The 16,893-nt window shown below is 38.6% G+C and overlaps 1 protein-coding gene across 1 annotated transcript in view; it reads left to right on the top strand.

Moving 5' to 3' along the window:
* LOC105279890 (beta-1-syntrophin) overlaps positions 1-14,891 on the top strand; it is a 214,487-nt gene extending 199,596 nt beyond the window's left edge. Inside the window, exons 6-8 of the mRNA XM_011339993.3 lie at positions 6,901-7,115; positions 8,434-8,651; positions 9,044-14,891. Coding sequence (XP_011338295.1) covers positions 6,901-7,115; positions 8,434-8,651; positions 9,044-9,136 — 526 coding nt within the window. The 3' untranslated portion in view covers positions 9,137-14,891. The remainder of the gene's footprint in view (positions 1-6,900; positions 7,116-8,433; positions 8,652-9,043) is intronic.
* The last annotated feature ends 2,002 nt before the right edge of the window (positions 14,892-16,893 follow it).

Raw genomic sequence — 16,893 nt, 5'->3', positions numbered from 1 at the left:
TATTCTTATTATTATTAGTTATCGGTTATTGAACGTTTTTAAAGCGATAAAAATATTGAGAAAAATGGTACATGTTTCATTTACTAGTGAGTACAAGACGTTTGCGCCGCGTACGTGTACCATGTATATTATTCACAAGTGCAAGTATTTTGTATTGCACCTATGATCCGCGAGTGTAACTGTATGTTATCCGTCAGTGTAAGTGTTTTAGTCTGCTTCTATGATTCATGAATGCAACGTATCATGCATGTAGATCGCGAGTGCAAGTATTTTGTGTCGCATTTATGATCCGCGAATACCGCGAATGCGATAAAGCTGAAACACACACCGTGATATTAATATCGTTGGGAATCGATGATATGTGCAATATATGCAAATGAAAAGCCCGTTTCCTTCTCCGTTTAACAGTATGATCATGACCGTCAATCTCTCCAAGCTCTCCCGAAAATGGTATAGTGCGTCATCGACGATGACATTTTCTAGACAGGCAGGTTTTTCATGGCAATGAGCTAAGCAATTTTGCTGTACAACGTCCTTATTCTAACGTTCCTTGTGAACAGTTAAGAAGACCAGCGAGGCGGATCGACAGCGCCATTTGCCGCTAAGTGCTCGATTGTTGCGAGGTGATTCAACATGCAGGCGTTTCAGCGGGGAAATCAATTAGCTCTGAAAGTTTTCCGTCGGTGAGTTTGATGAGCGACGACTAAAGGAATACCTGACGATGCAAGGAGCGCTGTGCATTCATCTCTTAAACTACCTAGATAATTTTTAATTTCCTTCCTCCCGTCCACCTTGTCTCATCACCAAGTAATTCAGATCTAATTAGTCGCTACAAAGAATGACAGCCAGCCATTCTCATTTTTAATTCTTCAATTAACTGAGCAAGGACTCGCCGCGGTGTTTTTTCATCCCAGTTTCCGGCACAATTATGGAGATTGTAGGTAAACAGAATATCTGATCGGGGTTGGAAATGGAGTGTTGCATTACTTATTAAATCACAAACGTGTATTTACTCAAGAATGTAGGAGTCACTGCGAGAATTCTTCTGAAAAATTTAGAGAAAGAATAGTGTCACAAGCACCTGTAAAAATTGGAGATAATTTTTAGATGAAGGATGAGTTTTAGATGATTATTGGAAATAAGTTTTAGGCGAAGTCATAAAATCAATGCAATAAATAAACTTTCTTTCATTATAATTGTAGAAATAAATGTTCTCGGAACTGATAACTATTGGGAAAAATGCTGATTCGCATTTTTATTTATAAGCACAGGATCTACCGAAGGAAATGAATACTGAGGTTGGTGCAAAGAAAACTTGAGCATATGTCGATCGGGATAGGACGTTGGCAGACTTCAATTGTTTTTCCTTTTTCCAATAAAGAAAGAAAGCCGTGGAGCGAAAAGCGGTCTGTTCCATTTGCGGATTCGCATCGTACTCTTTTGTTCATTCTTTTTCGTTCTCAGACCGTTTCGTCAACCTGGAACTTTGAAATCCTAGATCTCCGAATCTTTCGAATTTTCAGAGCTCGTAAATTCTCAATTCTTGTAACTTTGAATATTTTATTATTTCCTTTTTATATTGTAATAAAATATTTTATATATATATATATATATATATATATATATAGCTTCTATGTGTTTTGTGTACTGCATTTTCACAAATTTGTTATTTATAATGTCTCTTATCTTTGTTACAAGACTTCTTATTTCTTTCGAAAAACTTGAAAAATCTGCTGTAATATAATATAATCTAATTTTTCTGTCTATTTCTCCGTTCAACTTCTATTTTACGTCTTCCTCTCTGCTTCCCTCATTCAACTTTCTCGGTGGCACACAAATTCTGTTTTTCCCCAACATTCCCCCCATCCGTTTCTCTTCTTCACGATGTCCGGTGACAAACGGTCGCCTTTCCACGGCAGCCGGAAGAAAAGCCGGTTCAAAGAGCAGGGAAAACGAACGTTGGAAAAAAAGCAGCGGACATTCCGCAGGGAGAAATATTTTCTAGCGTTCGTAACTCATCGAATCTTCCGCGTCACAGGACTCTCACTGCAAGGAAAATCCACTAGCGGCGAATTGACTTTTAATTTATTTAAGCATTTATCACTTACCACTCGCTTCTATTTCGCTTATCTCACCATTTATTTCTTCTCATAAAAGATTCGAGTAATTTTTATGTTACTTTAATATTATTTAAATATCACAAAGTCACAATTACATATATATATCTATTACAAAACTTACCTTGAATATTTTAAATAACATCTAACTTATAATAAGCTTTCAGTTTTTCTTGTAGCCTACAAAATTTATTAATAACTAAAATGATCATTTGCATTTTGATCACCATCGAAAGTGATCTTTTTCAAATCAGCATTTAAGTAAACAAACTGTTGTATTATTTCGGTTTCCAAGTTTAGCTTTTGTGATACTTGAAAACTCTTAGAAAAATCTTTATTTTTTGGTTTCAGTAATTAAAAAGATGAATTTTTAAAGGATATAACTCTGATAAAGGATATAACTTAACTAATTCAATTTCAAAGAAAATTTAACTGATTTAATTTGTTATTCAAATATTAAAACTTCAAAAGCATATAAATCTTTCCATGACAAGATTTAGATTATCTTGAATTATATTATTCATGTGTCTTAGATTATACATGATTTTATATTATACATGATCTTATATCACAATTAATTAAATTATGATATTAAATAAGTTATTATATTTAAATCTCTCTCCTTTTCTAAGGCGTCTCTCAGATCCTTTATACCGTGGAACGTAACATTTTGCCCTGCTTTTCGCGTCGGCTTAATAAGATTCATAATTGTCTGTCACGGTAGATTAAAGGTCATAGAGATAGAGTCGACTAAGTGGATAAGGGCCTAGGTACGAGCGGAAAGAGGGATAGGGATGGGGCACGGAAGAAAGGGCAGAACGCGGGACATGAAAGATAGCGTCCCGATAATCGAACGGCGAACTGGATCAATTAAATCCTTCGGGGTAGGCATTAATTATCAAAGGTGTCGTCGACAGTTTCCGATCGCGCATGCAATCAAAGTACGATATTCGGAACGAGTTCAGGATTTTGCCCGCAGCGCATCCCCCGCCACCTTCGTATCTCCGTCAAGTTCTATCTATATTCTATCTATTCTATATTATATCGTTTCTTTACCTCCTCATTCTTATTCTCCGATATAATCTTTCATTTGACCACTTGTAAGGCAGCTTCTTACAACTTCTACTTCCGTTATGAATTAATTGTCAATGCAAGTCGTTCCAAAAATGTAATGTAACACCAGAAAAATATCAATGAAGAGAAATCAACATTTAAAAATTTTTTACATATCAGGATTACGTTGTATAACAGTACTGACTCAATAAAAAGATTTAAGACTAGATTATAACGTCCTAAAAATAAAAGAAGAATGCAACAGTCAAATAATTAGCTGCATGACATTTCACTGGTGTGTGTATATATATAGCTATCGGATTTCGCGTCGTCTTACGTCAATCAACTTCGATTTGCAGTCACGTGGATAAATTGCAAATATAATTCAATGTTGGGGTTAAATATGGGGGTTATGCGCGTGCACGTGAACGACGTCGATGGTGCAAATTGAATCATTGATAATTCACAGTGAATTTTGAACGTCGATGCTCGACAAATATAGTTGGTGTAACTTAATGGATCGCATCGAAAGTCAATACTCGTTGTCGTGGCGAGATCTTGATTCTTAATCCTATTTTATCGTGGAATTTCAACGATTTGACGAAATATCCTGTTCTATTTCTATTGCTGATTACATCGTTTCGAGATCGAAATCGAGGTGAATGACATTCAGTTATAAACGTTAAGCTAATCTTGATATAAATATAAAAAAGGTGAAATTAATCGAATATGTGTATTCGATTAATTCCATATTTTTATATACACATTTATTCTTTTTTGTCTTTCAAATATAATATTTTCTCTGTATTCTGTACCATCTGCTGTACGTTTAATAAAATATTTGACAGTAAAGAAAAATTATCTTTAAACTTGTCGAGTAATAAACAAAATATTATATTCCTTTTTTAAATTTACGTGCGTTCGAAATCACGTGAAATTTATCGTAACGTGTACATGCGTAAAAACTATTACTCTTTAATACACGTCACAAAAGTATCCTTTTGTAAGTCCATAAAAAAAATAAAATACACAAAGCGAATGTTATGTGTATTGCATACACGCCGAAAATGTCTCGTTGCATTGTTTTATATCGCGTTAAACTTGCCCCGCGCGCGTCGTTGTTGCGAATTAACGTCGGGTTCATTTTTAACTATAAGCCTGGCGTTTTCGAGCGGCTTAAATGCGGTGTCAGGCAGTCACGCCGTTTGAATGATCGGTGATCCAGGTAAGCCTCGTTTAAATTTTAAGTGAAAAAGGCTGGACGGAACGGGCATCGATCGTTCGTGGCAGCTTACGAGCCCGCGCCTCTGTTTTTATCGTGTCCGATATATAGAGCGGATATATACGACATCTCTCCGGGTATTATTTTCTTCTGGAAGAAGATAAAAGAGGACTGAAAATGTTTTCGTCATTGTTGCGACGCATTCTTTATACGAAGATTTGAATAAATATAATAAATAGATTTGATAAAATCTGCTAAAGAAGTTCTTGGAAGTAATCAATTTTATTGATTACAGCGTCGCAAGTAAAATAAGACAGTAAAAAATCTTTATTTTCACTATATAAAGTGTTAGATTATGCCAAATCGTATTATTGTCTTGTTTACCCAATTTAAGGCAAATTTGCTTGTTCCTACATTCGCTTGGCCAATAGCTAGTGAATCGAATGTCAGTCACTAGCTAAACTTGGCTACTAGATCTGGTCAATAGCCAAAGCAATACAGATGGTACTAAGTTGTTCACAATAGAAACAAACTTGCTCGCGATGCTGGCGATGGTGCAGGTCAATATTCACGTTACCAAGCAAACCTACGATTCTTATTCAATATGATCTGATCGTTTATTCATCCATGTCTCAGAGTTCTTGCTCGATCTAATCACGAGACTTGTTTGAAAGTTTAACCATTAGCTTCTCTACATTGTGGAAACTTTAGTTATAATTAATCGATAATTTTTAATCTAAAATGACTATCATTAATTACATTTATTTATATAAGTGTTGTATCATTTTATATTTATTTATATAAATATTTATACAAGTCGCTTTTATAAGCCGGAAAGCCGGAAATGCTAACATTTTAACAAGAAGATATCCTCCTTCGAGTTCCGCATTGTCGCTGTTAGCCGGTTTTAGACATCGTTTCCTCGAGATTTTCTCTCGAAAGGCAAAAGACGCGGAAACCGAAAGCAAACGACGAAGACACGTGAGGAGAGCGGAACGCGTCAGGCAGCTCTATTTCCGGTCGAAGGGGTCCGTATCGGGCCCGACGCGAGAACGCGAAATGGCCGACTTAAGGAAGTTTTACTGCGAGACAAACCGGAAGTGATTCGGCTATCCCTAGGGAAACTTTCTTTCCTTCCTGCGGGCTTTTTCGTCGGATTACGGCCGCCGACGAACATCCATTCTCGTTTAACGCTTTTATTTACCGTTTGCGGCTATCTCCTCAGCTTCCTCTCGCTTATCGGAATTTTCTCCGGTTGTTTTTTGCCATTGCTCTATTCTTCCACTGTCCCCGCGAAGCGGCCACGATAATCACCAATGAATATCTATCTCGCTGAGTCTATGTCTGAATTGTTTCGGACTTTAACGGTGCGAATAACGAAGAATTCGTTGATGGTCGCATGATCCATAAATTACTGAACGATTAATTATATTCAAGTAACTTACAGCGAAGAAACTTACTTAAAGAGCAGACTGACACTGTAAGTCGACTGGAAACTCGATAATAAATTAAAAATTTAGAAAATAGTTTCTTTGACCTATAAAACAATATGTTAAATATAATATAATATATATTTATTCGCTGAGAAATATACATCTTTCTCTCTAAACCTTTTGGCCGCTTTGAACAGCTAATTTAGCATTGCGGATATCATTCTCTCTCGGTCAATATATATCCCGCAGAACTCAACTGCATTTCACGGTACGACAGCAGAGCCATTAGCATCGGTGCGAAAAAGACCGGGGGCGAGAGCGATTAGACACGTCGAATGATGCCGGGGACAGGCATTTTTTTGAGTCCAAGTGCGCTGTTTTTGCGTTCGGGTCGTCCTCTATTGCACAGGGTGTTCTTTCTATCATTCTTTGTTTTTCTCCTTTTTCCCCACGTTTCTTTCCCTTTTTTTGGCTCGCCAGTGTCCCTCGGAAAAATCTATAAATCTAGCGTGCGGGCTCGCGAACGTCAGGACCATTCGTCAGCGGGCAGATTGGTGGGAGGGAATGGATTCGAGGTGGCCAGGGCGGGGGTGGATACGCGGCCGAACCCGTGTCAGGTGAACGCTGCAGCTTCGTCCCACATGCAATAAAGCCGCGACGATTTTACGAGCGAGGCGAGCCGGATGACGAGGTAATTTACCTACCCGCTGGGAGAGGGATGAAGAGACGATGGGAATGAATCCATGCCGTGACTCGCTACAAGGCGCTTCGATCGTTTTCGACAAAGGTCGTCGCTTTTTACCAGGTCGAGAGCCCGACAACGGTGTCCCGTGATTTTCGCGCCTCTCTCTTTCTCTCTCTCTCTCCCGGAAAAATTTCTCACAAAATCTCTCGATCCTCCAGGCGAAGATCTAGCAAACCTTTGGCGTCGATCGATGTACAATGCGACGATCCGCGCGCGCTCAGCGCGGTCGCAGTACGATAATAAGAAGAATCCGCGGGCTCATGGAGCTCGATCAATTTCCCGCGAAGAGATCCGGGTGGCTCAAATGCGACTCGAATTGAATGCTTTCAGACTGGTATCCTCGCCGACGCGACAGAACGAGGCGGCGAGCAGCAGCAGCGGCTCGACTCAACACGGGGCGACATTCGCGGTCCGGGTCGGCACGATGGACGGGGTGGTCACGCATCATTTGCGAGCTGAAACACGAAGAGATCTGGCGGCCTGGGCACGGGCGATCGTTCAGGGATGTCACGCGGTCGCTCACTCCTTGCGGGAGTATACTGTCCGTAAGTAATCTGACACGTTAACTATGATTGACCGTTCGGTTTTCGAACGAAGAAGGAAAGCCGAATGGTCGGAAAAAGCTAATCCCTTTCTCATTCTAATATGGGGGATGAAGGATCGGATACACGCGACGGAACGCTCGACGGCAAATTAACCGGAAGGAGGTCGTTATAAATGGATCGCTGGGCGAAATGGTGGTGCGACTGCCGCCGGAAATAGGATTTTGACATGTTACGTTATTTTTTGGATTATATTATTTTTTTCATCGTGCGCGATTGTTATTTGTGCAGGAATAATTGTGTAATATTGGCAAAACAAAAAAAGAGCAGTATAAGAGACAGTGATATTTGAGTGAATTCCATTTTAACGGTTTATTTTCTGAAATTATTTCATTGCGAAGCTCTTACGTCATTCGGACTTTTACCGTTATTTCCCTTGATACTTTTTCAAAATTGGACATCTAAATTGTGCAGTTAAAAATAGAGAGAAAGAGATAAAGAGAGAGAGAGAGAGGGAGAAACGCATGATATAAAATATTCCAAGAAATAGTGAGCTCGAGTTCTTTTTATGTGAATCGCATAGCAGCGAATGATAGTCGACATCTACACTCTCGTCGTTCTTTGTGTTCGGTTCGATGAATTTTAATTTCTTTTCAACGACGACGAACGACAATAATAAATCGAGATGAATGCCTCGCTCGTTTCATACGCATCTTTTTGCTCGCATCTCTCATCGAACTCATCAATGGTAAAGAACCGTAGATATCGATGCGACAGAAATGCACGAGGAGAGACAAAAAATATGTGTATATATACATACAGGTTGCTTCATAAAAAGTACTACGTGCGAATTAAAGAAGCAAATTTATGAGCTAATAAAGGGAAAATTAATAAATATGGAAATTATGATATTACGTCCATGATAATTTCAATAAAATATTGACTCTTTACGATCTTTGTTTATATTAAATTTAACGGAACTTATGTAGTTATAAAGTCTACCATTTTATATATACTGTTCAGCCAAGTTTTTATTAAGCAAGAAGAAACTCATCGAAAGATTGATAGATTTATAAAATAAATATACATGCAGTTTTATAAATATGAATTATTTTATAATTTATCACTTATGAAGAGAAATAAAATTTCCAATAATGCAAAATATATTTAAAAAACGAGAAAATAATTAAATATAATAAATAAAAATGGTATAAAAAGATATTGGATATAATAATTTGGATAAAATTCATTAGACTGAATAAGAGATTTGATTGAGTTACAACTGTTATTTAACTTAACAATAAATATTCCGCGGTTGTAGGTTGCACATGGCAAGGCAAAGCCTGTCAGTTGGTTGTCAACCACGAAGAAGGATTCGCGCTTTACTCCGCAGGAACACGGGGTAGCGCCGGAAACGGCGTGAGTCCTGGATCGCCGCCCACGCCGCTCTGGAGAAGATCCTTCGACAAATTGAAAATGTCCGCGGACGATGGCGCCCGTCTCCTCTGGCTCGATTTCGGGGGCGAAGATGGTGAAATTGTGAGTAACTTGATAGACACACGGTTTTCAGAACGACACGCGCTCAAAGAAGTCGAAGAATTTAATATCCTGAGAAATGGATGCTAATTTTATATAAATTCATGAATACATCTGCGCGCAATGAACAACGTTTATTATAATTAATAAAATTTCTATTAAATTAAATTCTCCAACGTTCAACAGGATCGTTTGAAAAATAAAATTCCACCGCGTATAATTAGCTTTTTCATTAATGGTTTGATATACAGTTGGTTGATTCCAATTCTCAAAAATTTCTTCAGAAACTGGTTTTCTTGTTTTCTGAAATTGTAGACATTTAGAAATCCGGAAACTTATGTATGCCACCAGTTTCGTTATCAGCAAATAAAACGTATCGATTGGTCCTATTGTAGGAGCTCGACTTGGAGAGCTGTCCAAAACCGATCGTGTTCGTCCTGCACAACTTTCTTTCGGCGAAGATACATCGACTCGGTCTGAGCGCATAGGGACACGAGGGGGCCCTCATGGAGGCCCCCGATCTGCCCCCTCATACCACCAGGTCTATTACCAGCGTCTTTCTTCATTGAGCCGGAAAGAATCAAGGCGCAAAAGAGAAAAGGGCTCTTCCCTCTTCGAAGATTCGACAGTAACGAGACTTGATAAGGCACGGAACATTCTGACGGATAAGAAATACAAGCACTACTCTTGTAAAAGTTTCCATGTCGCGTGCATTCCGTTCCGATTCTGAGGCGCTGAAATGTAGAAAAGAAGAACTATTTGGAGTGAGAGGATAATAATGAAACAGTGTGGGAATAATGAAGGGTAGAATGAAGAATCCAATAATAAGAGTCCGAGAATTCTATGATTAGCAGATACTCGAAATTTAACAAAACTCCATTTGAGTCTTTCTTTTAGTGTGTTCTAGTGTGTACTATTTTCAATCCTTTCAAATTTCGAAACTCGAGGAAACCTTACAATATAAGATTCTCAGAGCCAGCTTTAAAAATACGAAAAATTGAGATTTTAGAATCCCCAAGAATTCAGTACAGTTTCAAATTTTCCTGGCTTGCGCGTTTCGCTATTTAACATATCAAGGATTTTAAACGATCAAAATGAAATCCAGGAATCCATATCATCTTTAAAAATTTCGCGTCTTAAAACTTTGCTTTTTCTTATCGATGATGCGAAAATCCAAATGGCATTTTCGAATTCTCGGACACAGTCCAAGGGTCTTAATACCTCGTCACAGAAGTACAGCAGGGTGAAAAGAAGACTGTACGCGTATAAGTTTGATAATACGTGTGGGATCTTCAAGAGCAGCTCGATTGCGACAAATCGTATCCGTCGACTCGAGGTGAACGTTAAGAATCGAGCGGCGACCCCTTTTCTCCTTTTTACTCCAACGATAATCGATACGAAGCCATCCACGAGACGATATATCGAAGAAAGTACGACATACGGCAAGAACGGAGAGGCGGGGAGGTGAAGGACACCCACGCCGCTAATCAACGCGCCTAATAAATAACTAATTACTAAACTATTTACCTAACCGTAAGACTAATCGCAAAAATGCCGACTCGGCAGATTATCAATAAATATTTACTGATCCAGTTGATCGAGTTGCGATTGTTGTAACGAGCGAATCAGACGTGCATGAATGTTTAAACGATATGACGATGATTTATTTCGGCTATTGTATCCACAAAGAGAATATTGTTTGGAAATTATAATGGCACGATAGTGCAAGCATGTTTTATTGATAATTCGATAAAAGGGATTTCTAATTTATAGGGGGAACATTTTACCAAATTAAATTTTATCTCAATAGACTTCCATTTAAAATAATTTCTTTACTATAATAGAATTTGTGAAACAAATATTTTATGGCGAACGATAACGACCCGAATTAATCCTCCAATTTCATTGATTGCATAAACATTTTGATTTAATTTTAATTTAATTAATTTAATTAAAGTGCTGCAATTAAATTACGACATTTCAGCACAAGTGATTAAAATGTCACTTTTAATTTTATCAATTCCCGTTTTATTACCTTCATTAATTGCAAATTGACGTAGCGAATGTGCCAGAAATCTTTTATAATTTGACAGACTCGTCAAATATCGACACGTTACATTTGATCAATATTCGAGTTAATTGTCTGTCGTGCCGGTCAATTAGTTAGAATCCATTTTCAGCATTTCTACAGACACTGTTTTTGCCCATTGTTTTCTCAAAATCTCTTAATTAAGTAAACTATGTGGTCTACGACACTACTCGCAAAGTCCCAGGATTTCTCTTCGTCGTTTAAATATTGCGATGACATCTGATCGCATTACGCATAGCCGAGTCGAAGTCGAGGCGAAGCGTGTAACGTACTCGTTACGAAGGTAGACGCTAATTATAATAAGTTCTAATGTTTTCACCGTGCGTCTAACGTGAAACTAATGCGGCTAGTGGTGAGTTCCGGCTTACTGGTACGCATTCGACGTTAATATAGATCATCAATTGTGTAATCACATCTAAGATTAAATGTGGCGTTGTATTACGACAGAATTAAGCGACCATACTTACGATAGAATTTACTGTAGATGTCACAATGTCGTAATACCTATATTTAAAAGTAACTACGTCTCGCTACAACATTGTGACGCCGCACTTCCGTCAATGTAACGCAAAAACGAGACGCGAAGCGTTAAATGCGCGGTGAAAACACGGGAATTATTATCCGACAGTGTACCGCCCATTGATACTCACTCATCCAGTTCCCTCGAAGCTTCGCAGAACATCTCATCTGTTTTAGCTTCGTCTGAAGAATCACGTAGCAAAAGATAATAATAAGGATAATGAATCTTTATGAGTTGTTATCTTGAATAAAAAAGTTTTATCGAAATGTAATATACTACAAACGTGAATAAAAAGAGCCGGCGCGTGTCATTTGTTTCATGTTTCAATACAACATTTCCAAGTGCAAATTGCAATCTTAAAGTGCCGCGATCGTGCAAGCAAATTGGCGAGAGAGGTTCCGTGACAAGGAGGACACGCGATTCCAACTGCGATCGGGATGAAATATCGCGTACTTGAATTCCACTCGGAGGTTTCTGGTCAGCTCCGTTCAGTTTCGCCTCTTCTCATTTTTTTGCTAAAAAAGAAATTCACGCGCGTCACACTGTCGCACCAAAGTCCGCGAGACACCTGGAAAAGACTTAAGGAGTTTACTCCCTTGATCTTCCGACGGGAACTTTCTGCGAGATAACGTGTTTCGTTTCGGTAAGGCGATATTTATGTCACTCCCCTTTCCCTTTCCTGCCAACAGTCAAAGCGCCTCGAGTGAGTTCGCGGAAGTTGGAATATCCTGCGCGTTTCTCGGCCAAAATGCCTTCTCGAAATTGTACTCGAGAGCCGCGAGGCGATCGCCATCGATCTCAGCCAGACAAAATGGAAATATCCTCCCGGTGGCTGTTCCGTTGGCGAAGCGAGGCGAGGCGAGAATCGAGGCTGACTTACGTCCGGGATCCTCCATCTTCACATCCTCTTGTTAAAAGAGGATTTCGGCGCTCCTGAATTTCAAAATTCGACGGTGTCAAGATTTGCAAAGCTCTCTCGCCTGGTAATGCAATTACGTGCGTTTCTCCTTGAAAGCGAAAATTGATCCTACATGAGGACATGTACAGCGTTGGCAAGAATTAATCTATGTGAAAAGTAAATAGGCGTTTGTCTTTCTTTCGGGAACACATAAAAGGGATAAATTCGTCGCGCAGGGTCGAGGGAACCGAGTATGTTAAATTAGAAGAAGCGAATAGGCGATCCATTGTGCGCACAGTCCGAAAAATCGCGTAAACTGTTGTACCAAATTTCTCGAAGAGTTTGATTTTGCATGTGATTTCTAGACTTGATACACGCGCAAATACAAAGTGTATCAAGCTATACTTCACACGTTCTCGATAGATTCGCACAAATGCTGGATGAACTTTGAGGTGGTACATGGATCGCCAGAAATATCATTATGAACCACTTCGGCGTTGCTTGTGACAAAACTGTCAGAGAAGAAGAACGCGTGAAGTAGATGCAGGTTCCTTGATGAATCAATGGGCGGCCATTCTAGCTGTTTTGTACGATTCGTATCCTTTAACGCAAATAAACTTAAGGTAGCAAGAAGCGTCGATGTGAAGCCTGATTTTTTTGTTTCTCGAAAGCAATATATGTGAACGATCATTTGTTGTCATTGCTGAGTGTAGAGGAATGTAAAAATTTTAAAGAGCCATGTGCGAGGAAAAGGAGAGACGATAATCTTGCGAGATTCTTGCTCTCAAGAATCTAGGTTTACACAAAGAAAGAAAGTAGAGTGAGAACTATTAGATGATCTAATAATCAAAGAATCTATAGCCACGATCTTCCAGAATCTCGGAACTCACGTGTAAATTTCACGATCAGTTTGAATAAATTGTTGTTTATCTTCTTGAGTGAATTTTAATATAATTCACGGGAATCTCTGACGTTAGCGATCCGAACTTTGAGAAATGTAAGGACTCAGCAATTTATACGTCGAGATAAAGTATAAGTCCTGGAATTAAGGGCATATGCAGGGATTCATAAATTTAATTTCTTTTTGAAGACACATGGAGACTCCTCACAACATCCGTAATTCTTGATGCCTAACCCGAGAATCTCCTATTCTCCGTCTCTAGTTTAAAAAAGGTATAGGGATCTAGAATTTCTGATTGTTTCTAGCTGAGAATCTCTAATCTCTCAAGAAGGCGGTTTCGAAGCTCATTAAAATTCCAGTGCATCGCGATCAAAGATTTATCGGCAGGTAGCAACGTTCGGAGTCCTTCAATTATGTCGAAACGAGGAAATCAGGCGGTGTAAGAAGTTATCCTGACACAGAGTTGTGGAAGAGTGTAAGAATGGAGGCTTTACAGGCTTTTATGGCATATCGAAGTACATTAACGAGCGTACTAATTATACTTTACCTGTCTGTGTAAGTAACTTCCAGCCGCACGAACTCTCATCCATTAATTAGAGAATGGATCACTTGTATTACGAAACGATAAATGCTTTCTTAACACACAGATATTTGTTTCTGGTATCTGCATTTTGAAATATTTGCACGACTAAAAGTACCAGAATTCTTTGATCCTAATATTTTTTAATTCCATTTTTGTCATTCTATCGATAATGATAATAATACTAATAATAGTAATAATGTTAATAATAATGATAATAATAGCAATGATAATAAAACGTCTATGCCAGATGATGATCTCTGTAACGGGTAACCGTCGTGTTGAGGATTCTTGTTATAGGGTAACGCCCACTTGTTCGCCCTGTAGTTTCAGCCGTTATAGGACGCGCTAATGGACGAACCTTCAAATAACAATAATGACGATAATAATGATACTTTGACTATTAATAAACTTTTGTATCGCTGCACATTTCGCTGTCGCACGGTGGTACTGGTATGTTGTAAAAGCCTGTGATTTTCTTTTTCTGTATAAATACGAGTGTCTCCCATCGAGATTGTTGAGTGTTGTATAGGGTGGACGTACAATAATAAGATTTCAAGATTAAGTAGACATATCAACGAAAATGTTATGTACTATTGATTGTATCCGTTTGTCATTTCGAGCGTTTCCTGCGCTCCTCGCATCGAACCGTTTCTTTCATCATCTTGCAATTGTGTTCCGCAAATCGTATAAATTATCTGGCGATATTGTCGTCATAGCTGCGGTTAATAATCGTTTTTCTTTTACTCGTTGCATTTATTACAAATTATTATTTCAATAGTATTATTGACTCTATTTGGGAAAGTTAGGAGTAGATTATGATTGACTTGAGAATGATTAAAAATTAACAGAATCCAATATTAACTTATTTGCACGACATTAAATAGTTTATATAAATATATTAATAAATATTTTTTGTATATTATGTAGAATGCGATTTAATCTTTGGTATCAGACGGAATGTGGCGGCGAGGATGATGAATGATTTCGCTTCGACTCGACGGAGTGTGACTCGCATAAGTACGCGTAAGCGGCTATTAACGAGTCATTAACACGATTATTAATTAACGAACTAAGTTGAACATCGAGAACTTTCTTGATGGATTTGTTCGCGCGTGGAATGCGTATTTTTCTAATGATTTAGAGCGATTCGTCGCCAGGATGTGACGAAGTCCTGCCGCTTATTTTCTCTAAGTTTACGACAATTTGTATATCAATGAGTTACCAAATAAACAAGAATGGTTAGAACAACGAACGGATTGTTATTTATTAATCCATTTCCCAAGGCTGCTTCATCATGCAATTATCATTAAGGCTTTTCATTATTTCGCAGATGAGAATAAAAATATCGAGGTGCTTGTTTGATGAATATTATATCGTGCGCGTTCGAAGTTTGGATCATTAATCTGAACGTATTCCGTATAATCGGCGTCCAGAGCGTTGCTCGTGATTTACGTGTGGTGAGCCCAGCGAGTGAAACGGGGGAGATTCTCGACCGGAAGACAGATCAGAAAAGTTTCGCGAGGCAATCACAAGAGGCGTGGATATTGGGACTGCCGATAAAAATGACAAAGTCTCGAAACTTTTTGGTTCGCCCTACGCTCTTTCTGTCTCTCTCTTTTCCCCCCCTTTGTGAAAAACTTATTTTTGTCGTTTCCAGTCACGAAGCTACACGCGATTCTTTTGAATTTCTCTCGAACTCCAATCGCACCGTTATAAATTATGTACCGAAACACACGGAAAAGAAAATGCCTTAAAATCGTACCTATTGTCAACAAAATCGGTATTGGAATAGCGCTTTTTACTGTTTTATGCGTTTAATTCAAGATAGAATTTTTAGTCGGAAGAATGTGTCTCCAAAACACGCGGAAATAATATTTATCAAAATATATGTACGATAATAATATATGCATAATAATTGACATAGAAAATGTTAGTTATAACAGAAGATAATAAATAAAGAAATAATTAAACATATAAGGAATAATGACAATTCACAGGAATAAATATTTCTATGTTCACGTACAAAAAGACTTCTTATTTATAGATTTATTTCATATATAAGCCTGTAAAACGAATTGATCTGAATAATACGATTTTATAGACGCGGCTTTGAAAAGGATTTTCAAAAAGCACTTTTTGCGATTAGTGACCAATGCACTATTACAAAATCGTACTTCACACCAGCTGTTGATCTTCCGCCATCACTGTACATCACCGAGTAACGTAAATCGTCATTGTGCTCCAACAATTGTGCACACGTTCTGCCCTCACAAAAAAAAATCGGAGCCGATAAAATCGATCGGAGACTTAACGTTAAATATGGCGGCGAATTTTCGAACAATAGCTTTATCAATTGCTCGCGTTATGGGGGTTGCAATATTGGCAGTGCACCTTGTGTTACAAAGCTTTATCTGGCCATCTGCGAATTTCGTTCACCGCGGAATAAAAAAGCAGAATCACCCAATCTAGCCGGCTAGTATATATAATATAGTTTCCCTCTTTCACGCATACTTTCCGAGGCAAGATTTTTAATTCCGCTCGCCATTAGCTTTCGCTGTGCGAGATCGAGTTGTCGCGAGCGCGAAAATGACGGCGCCCGCGCGCTTTTTTACGCGATTTCGACAGAATTGAGATTACCGCTTATCCAAGCGCGACAACGACGTTGAACGAGGACGTTGGTGTTGGTCGCGACTTGATGGTGAGATTTTTGTAACGACACTGCTTGTTTGCGTGTTGCGATACCCGGGGGAAAGGACGCGATCGAATTTGAAATAAGCGTGCTCGTGCCGGGGCACGTACACGTGGCCGGGACCGAAATAACATCGACCGCCACCATTTGCATTTCAATCGGCCGTCTATCGTCCTCTGGCATCCCGACGCAATCGCTTTGCAGGACACTCGGGGTCTCGACGCATTCGTTGCATTCACCAGCTGTTTGTTGCACGAGAAATTAATCTCTTTTCTCAGCCAGCTTTTATGTACATATAAAAAGCGTCGTACTGCACGGCTCAGCAATTTCAATTAAATTAGAGTGTTTAATCGCTAATTTAAAGAGTAAGAAAGAAAATTTCCAATTATCGTAGAAAATGAGATGTTGCTTTTGTCTTGAAGACCACGTTTTGTTTATTTACTAGCTTTTTACACAATGGATTTTTGATCTGCTTGAAATGGTCGATTGATTCTTAACTGTTTACTAATTTATTTAATTTCTCAATGCAGCTTGTATTACGCGAGATAAAATAGGATGCCGATTG

This window comes from Ooceraea biroi, chromosome 7, assembly GCF_003672135.1.
Source record: "Ooceraea biroi isolate clonal line C1 chromosome 7, Obir_v5.4, whole genome shotgun sequence".
Lineage (NCBI taxonomy): Eukaryota > Metazoa > Arthropoda > Insecta > Hymenoptera > Formicidae > Ooceraea > Ooceraea biroi.
This window is presented reverse-complemented; position numbering and strand designations above follow the sequence as displayed.